The sequence below is a fragment of the Sylvia atricapilla genome, chromosome 24 (assembly GCF_009819655.1).
Source record: "Sylvia atricapilla isolate bSylAtr1 chromosome 24, bSylAtr1.pri, whole genome shotgun sequence".
Taxonomy (NCBI): Eukaryota; Metazoa; Chordata; class Aves; order Passeriformes; family Sylviidae; genus Sylvia; species Sylvia atricapilla.
In genome coordinates this window covers 3,729,989-3,737,151 of record NC_089163.1, presented here as the reverse complement: position 1 = coordinate 3,737,151, position 7,163 = coordinate 3,729,989, and the positions used below count along the sequence as shown (strand labels likewise).

The 7,163-nt window shown below is 55.0% G+C and overlaps 1 protein-coding gene across 4 annotated transcripts in view; it reads left to right on the top strand.

The window, feature by feature from the left end:
* Nucleotides 1-3,381: 3,381 nt before the first annotated feature.
* The window catches only part of EPHA10 (EPH receptor A10), a 28,184-nt gene continuing 24,402 nt past the window's right edge, over nt 3,382-7,163 (top strand). For 3 of the 4 annotated variants that reach the window (XM_066335010.1, XM_066335009.1, XM_066335011.1), the window contains exon 1: nt 5,993-6,662. In XM_066335010.1, the coding sequence (XP_066191107.1) occupies nt 6,059-6,662 (604 nt within the window). In that variant the 5' untranslated portion in view covers nt 5,993-6,058. Of the gene's footprint in view, nt 3,491-4,622; nt 4,688-5,992; nt 6,663-7,163 lie in introns of those variants that run through there. The other variant, XM_066335008.1, reaches the window with a different exon arrangement.

The window sequence follows — 7,163 nt, the reverse complement described above, 5'->3', positions numbered from 1 at the left end:
CAGTCAAGGGTCTTTTATGTGATTACCTTAAAAGCTGAAGAACTGCTGCAAAACATTTATAGTGCAGACATCGTGAAGCAAAGAGTACAGATCTGACAGAAAGACAGAGCTGTTAAAAAACAAGTGCACAGCTCTGGTTGCTTTGTATTTGCAGACAAACAACCCAGAAGGCAGAAGCCCAGAGCTGTGCGACTTCGAGCATGAGATTTTTGGGGAAGCTTTACATTAACTTTCATTTTCACTGTGATTTCAGCCAGGTGGCAGGAGGGGATGAGCAGGGATGGGCCAGCACTGGCTGTGGTGGAGCTTTGTGCCCCTGGGAAAGGATTGTCTGAGCTCCTTTCCTCTGTGGGATGTTCCCTAATGCCAGGCACACTTGTGCTGTATTGCTGCTGCTCCCTCTGCTCTGGCTCTGCCCTTGTCACAGCAGAAGCAGCAGAAGTCCTGGAGCATGTTTGTGTGACATGTCAAAAACAGTACAAAATTGCAGAAATCCTTGGTTTTTCATTGCACAAAAACACTTGCAAGTGTGGAAGAGAAAGGAGAGGTGCAAAAGCTTCCATGAGGTTTCTGCCTGCTCCATCTTTTGTCAAGGATTGCTCTTTCAGCTGCACATTGAAGCCTATATCCTCACGGCTCCTTTGTCCTTTAGCATAAAAAGTAATTTGTCAGCAGAAGAAGTAAAGTTTTGTTTTTCAGTACAGACCTGGCTGTCCTCCCACTGAGACTTTCAACTCTTTATCTCAGGAATTGATGGTCTCAGTTTCTGATTCTCTTTCCTTGGTGTTTGTATTGATTTTTTTTTTCCTCCAGGAGGGTTATTTTCACTGTGGTGTCAAAACTATCTTTCTGTCTCCACTTACAGCAGGTAATAGCTCAGCTTGGCCAATTACACGTTTTCTGGGCTAGCCCTGCTCTTTGCACAAGTTCCCCTGACAATCTGGAGCCTGGCTGACCCCGTGTCTTTGCTTTCCCTTTGCTCTTGTCTCTGCAGGCTCCGGTCAGGAGTGGGGAAGGGCAGCAGGCTCAGAGCTGGAGGTGAGCAGCAGAGGTGACCAGACAACCTGGATATTCCTCTTCCTTCTCCTGCAGACACTGGCCCCTTGTTGTGCCTCTCAAGGAGCTGGTGGGCTGTGCCATCCTGGGGACAGCATCCCCCCACCCTGTCCCTGGTGTGGCTCTGGGCTCATGAAGAAATCCAGCAGTGTCCATTTAAAGCTGCTCTATTTCTGTTTTCTCCACACCAGCAGTGGCTTTGTCATCTGCTGCTGCTGAAAACAAAATTCATGAGATCATTTTCCCAAAGCATGATACTTAAAATCCTAATTAAAATACCCCTGGCTGTTCTAACACCAAGATTTTATAAGTTGCTTGGAATCATATTTCAGATAAATGGAAAAGCTGCGTGCTTTTAACGTGACAGACCCTTCTTCTAGTAAAACATATCGAACATCAAACCCTCCACAAACTTCCAAAATCCTCTTCCCTGCTTGGCTCCTCAGTGACAGGAAAGTGTACACGCCTGTGGAGCTTGGTGGTGAATGGAGCTGTCCCAGGGCTCTGGATTTATTTGTTTCATGACACTGATACCTTCCACTGTCCCAGCAGAGAGACCCAGTGTGTGAATATTAAAAGGAAGCTGCTGTGCCTGGAGGCAGGCAGGTGAGATCCCGTATATTACACTGTGAGAGTTGTGTGTCATATTAGAGCAATCTGGCTTTAAAGGGCATCTTTCAAGAACAAACTAGCTTTTTCCCACACTTGACTGATCACACAAATAACTGTGATTAAAGGTCAAGTGCCTGGGTTTTTCTATTTTACTCCTTAAAAATTTATATGCGAAAGAAAACCCAGAAGTTAACATAGCATGAAATTGTTATGCAGTTCTGAGCCTTTAACGACAACTAAATATCACTTTTCTTCCTGGGTGGCTTGAGAAATCTTCAGTAATAACGGGTCACTTCTTTTGGTTTCCACTTGAGGAAGATTATAAATAAAACCCTGTCTTTTGCTTCCTTGCTCTGTAACATGATGGAGGGAGGGTTTTGATTGTATGAACTCGTGTTTCCCAGCCAGGATGGCTGTTCCTGGTTTCACCAGGAGCTCCTGAGCTGCAGGTGCACGGCAGGAGGGGCTCCAGCGCTGGTGAAGCAAAACACAAAGCACTGATCCACGCTGAGCTTTCCCAGATGGGAAGAACATTGATAAATGGATGGGAATTTCCTCACCAGTAAAGCTAACACAGAGAGGAAAGGTAATGAGAGTGTTTGCAAAAGAGCTGAGAAATGGAGAGCTGGAAACATCCATTGGCTCCGAGTGTCCAGCCTGAGGTCTGAGCACCAGCTCCTGTGAGCAGGGGCTTGGCATGGGCTACTACAGCTAAATGGACACTCAATGCTTTTACTTCAGACCTGCAGTATTTTCCATCTGACACACAACCGCAGCAAAAGGAACATCCCACAGGAACAAATGTTTGCCTTGGTACCACGGTATCCACCACCGGGGGAAAACCGGCGGGCAGCCAGCCTGACGAAACTTTGCAGGAACCTGCAACACCCACAATTAGTAATAATCAAACCTCATTGAGTCCCTCCCCCGACAAAGGACTTGATGGTAAATACCTCGGCTTTGGTGAGCCAAGAATTGAAGTGTCTCTCTGCAGCCCCAGCACTGTCCTGGGTGTGGGTCTGGAGGACTCACCCCACCTGGGGCTGCCTTTTCCTGGGGTTTCTGTCTGAGTATTTTTGCTTTCATACCAGCCGCTGGGCTTGGAGGACCACATGAAACTGGGAATAACATTTCAAATGAGAAAGGCAGGATAGAGGGCTCGACAAAGCCGACATTCCCGGGCACTGCTTTCAGCCAGGGCAGGGCAGAGTCCTGGCCCTGTGCCGCAGGAGGGAGGCTCTGACCCGAGCCCCGGCTCGCCACCAGCAGCAAACATCACCCGGCCACGGTGCCCTGGGGAACGGCTCCGGCAGCCCAAAGGTCAGCACGGCCGCGTGTCCCCTCAAGAGCCGGCCGGGGACCCAGCCCGGTGACCGAGCCCGGTGTTCCAGCCCGGTGACCGATCCCACTGACCCAGCCCGGTGTTCTAGCCAGGTTACCGATCCCGGTGACCGATCCCGGTGTTCCAGCCAGGTTACCGATCCCGGTGACCGATCCCGGTGCCCGATGCCGGTGACCGATCGCGAGTCCCCACCGGGGCCGCCCTCCCTCAGCCGGCTCCTCAGTGACCGCCCACCCGCTCTAGCCCCGCCCCTTTTCACCCCGCCCCTACCTCCCATTGGCTGGGCTGGCCGAGGCCCCGCCCCGGCGGCGGCGGTGGGCGGGGCGCGGAGCGGGAGCGCGGCGCGGCGCGGGGCGCGGAGTCGCGGCGCCATGGAGACGGCGCTGCCGCTGCCGCTGCTGCTGGTGCTGCTGCTGCCGCCGCTGCCGCCGCTACCGCCGCTGCTGCCGCCGCTGCTGCCCCGCGCCGCCGCCGAGCAGGGTGAGCCGGGCGGGGCGGCGGCGCCTCCCGGTGCTCCGGTGCCTCCCTGTTCTTCGGCGCTCCCGCGCCGTGTCCGCGATGCTCCGGCCGAGCCGTGTCCCCCGTGCCCGGCTGCTTCGGGGCGCGGTGTCGCCGCACCGGCCCCGGCTTTGGTCGCCAGCGGCGGGTCGGGCTGCGCGTTGCGGTACCGGGAGCGGCCGGCTCGGCTCGGCGGTGCGGTCGCTCCGGAGCTGGCCGGACGCGTTGTGGGGCGGATGTGCCGCCGCTCCCCGAGGCTTGGAGATGTGTCGGAGGAGCGGGAGAGGACGGACAGGTCCTCGTGGAGTGACCGGGTCAGCCCGGGGTGTCCCGGTCCCCGCCATCACCGGAGGCAGGCGGCAGCCCGCTGCCAGTACCGTGACAGGGAGACGGTTCGAGCCCTGAGGTCCGTGTTCGCGGAGGTTGCGCTGCCACGGACGGACCGCACCGATGCCGGCGGCGGGAAGAGTGTCTCGGAGCATCCCGGAGCGCTCCGAGCGGAACGGGCTCAGGGATGTGCCCGCCGGGGCTGCGCCGCCGCACCCCTTGTCACAGGCGTCTGAGCCCGAGGCTCAACCGCCGGTCGGGGCTGTGGCTGTCTGCTGGTTGTGGAAGGATCGTGAACTGAGGGAAATAGCTCCTCTTGTCATAGATAGAATTGGCTGTTATGTGGGGAAAGGCTGACGTTTGACAGGGAAATCCCTCTTTCAAAGCAGCTGCTGGTACCTTTCAGTTCCAGCATCCGCACGCCGTGGGCATGGTACAGCGGCAGTGCTGTCTGTGCTGTCCGAGGAATCGTCCGTGGGATGGCAGAGTGGTTAGGGCACTGATCAGAGTGGTGAGGGCACTGATCAGAGTGGTTAGGGCACTGAGCAGAGTGGTGAGGGCACTGAGCAGAGTGGTGAGGGCACTGAGCAGGTACCTGCGAGGTTGTTTTGGGTGTTCAGTAAGAGCTTCGTGGCGCTTGGTGCTCACACGGTGATGCCATGGCTGGTGCAGCCGGGCTGGGAGCCGGGACCTGGCACGGCACTAAGCTTCCCAGTGCACGGGCTGGGTGGGTTTTATCACCATTTCCTCTGTCAGTGGTTTTCCTAACGTGCTGTCTTCCCTGCAGTTGTCCTGCTGGACTCCAAGGAATCGCAGGCGGAGCTGGGCTGGACCTCACACCCATCGAACGGGGTAAGCACCGGGGCGGGACTGTGCCTGCACCACCCGAGAGGGTGAAAGGGTCTCTCAGCCTCTTGGTGCTCAGCAGCATCTGAAGCCCTGAGGTGTGACAGCTTTGCTTCCCACAGAGCTGCCAGCCACGGGACCTCCTCATTTATGAGGGGATGCTGGATCCCATCATTTAAGGTTGGTTGGGGAGCTTGGCATGATCAGTGCAGAGAGAGGAGTGAGGCATTGGCTGTGTGAGCGCTGCAACTGGCGTGGGGTCCCTCCTCAAAGTGGATTTTACACTACTAAAACAAGGCAATAAACACTGGCTGGTTAAGGCTTTGTGCTGTGGTTTGCACACCAGCGTGATCACCAAGGGTCACTCAAGCCCTTGGAATCCGAGGGCTGTGGCTGGGGAAGTCACTGGGAGCTGTGTCATTTGACATCTGTTTCATCAGCCCCTGGCTTTGCTGCTGGTGTTGGTCTAAAGCCACTTTTAGTAAGCTTGGAGTTGTGCTCCTTGCAGCTTTGGGTTCATTTTCCCGAGTGGAAACAAAGTGTTGAGAGGGAAGAGCCGTAGGTCCTGGAGTCGGCTGTGTGGCACAGCTGTTTGTTTGCAAAAGAAACTCTGTTCTGGGTGTGTTTTGACTGTTTTGCATAAATTTACCCCCAGAAAGAATTGCTTTGGGAAATTGCCAGGTCGTCGTTCAGGCTGCGAGGGTTGAATCATCGTTTCACTGATCAGAATCTCTGCTGAGAGCTTTGGGGAAACACTGTTTCACTTGCAGTCGGGGATTTGTCCTGTTGCAGCTAAAACTTCTCCTGGCAGAGAAGCTGCTGCTGTTCGTGAAGGTGATTGATGTCCTGTGATGGTGTGACTGGTGTCACAGCTCCTTAGGCGTCTTGGATTTCTCTGTGTGGCCCAACCCCATCCAGAGAAACACTGAGTGGTAACACCATGGGGATGCACCTTCCCAGGGACAGAAAATCTGAGCAGTGTGTGGGAGATGAAGGCTCTGGCTCCTCAGCAGATGATGTGTCCAGAATCAGGCTTTGTTTTCCAAGTTTCCATGTTTTCCATCTGCTGCCAGTGCTGCCTTTCTGGTTGCATCTTCACATTTGCACCTCTGCAGAGAGCTCAGGTGTTGGGTGGTGCAGGAACAAGGTTACTGCAGCTGGTGGTATTTGGTGGGTTGAGGACTTTGAGTACCTACAAAGTGATGTCCTGTGGTGGGGAGGCTTGTGGTCGTGACATTTATCCTGGTTGGTGTGTCTCTGCTGGAACAGCTCCCGAGCTGTCACAGCCCTTTGTGCTCTGTCTGTGCCCAGTGGGAAGAGATCAGTGGCGTGGATGAAACCTTCAAGCCCATCCGCACGTACCAGGTGTGCAACGTCATGGAGCCCAACCAGAACAACTGGCTGCAGACAGGCTGGATCAGCAGGCAGGACGGCCAGAGGATCTTCATCGAGCTCAAGTTCACCCTGAGGGACTGCAACAGCATCCCTGGGGTGACCAGCACCTGCAAGGAGACCTTCAACTTGTACTACGTGGAGTCTGACTCCGACCTGGGCCGCAGCGTCCGTGAGAGCAAGCACACCAAGATTGACACCATTGCTGCCGACGAGAGCTTCACTCAGGGGGACCTGGGCGAGCGCAAGATGAAGCTGAACACCGAGCTGAGGGAGATTGGCCACCTGAGCAAGAGAGGCTTCCACCTGGGCTTCCAGGACGTGGGCGCCTGCGTGGCGCTGGTCTCCGTGCGGGTCTATTACAAGAAGTGTCTGAGCACCGTGCGGAACTTGGCCGTGTTCCCAGACACCGTGGCAGAGACGGCCTTTGTGACGCTGGTGGAAGTTAAGGGCACTTGTGTTGCCCACGCTGAAGTGGAGGAGGATAACCCCCCTCGGATGCACTGCAGCGCAGAGGGCGAGTGGCTGGTGCCCGTGGGGAAATGCCTGTGCAGCCCTGGCTTTGAGGAGAAGGACGGGGGATGCAGAGGTAAAAGTGGCCTTTGGTGTGCTGGCAGTTTTTGTCTGTGTTGCTCCATGCTGCTGCCAGACTTCTCTGGTGCCCGAGCACGGTTTGGAATTGTCTTTTGTCAGCAGTGTGTTTCTTTGAGTTGGTGGCAGCTCCCCAGAACTACCAGGTGTTTGTTTGGAGGGAGGCAGCTGGAGGGTGTGGGGCTGCTCTGCAGATGTGTCAGAGCTCTGGATGCTGTCAGGCATTTCCCACAGCTTTATCTGTAATGTTAAAATTGCTCTAGAACATTAATATCCCTATTGATATGCTTTGGACACGGTTTAATAATTTGGCAACTTTACAGCTCACAAGGTTGTGTTTAAGGACAGCTGCAAAAATGGTTGTGCCCTCTGCCTTAATGAGACATCTCACTAATGAACCTGGGGCTGTGAACTTCCATCTCGCTTCCAAAGGCAGGTGAGAGCCAGGTGTGGTGTGCTGGCTGTCATACTCTTCTCAGAGTGTGTGAGCCTCTGAATG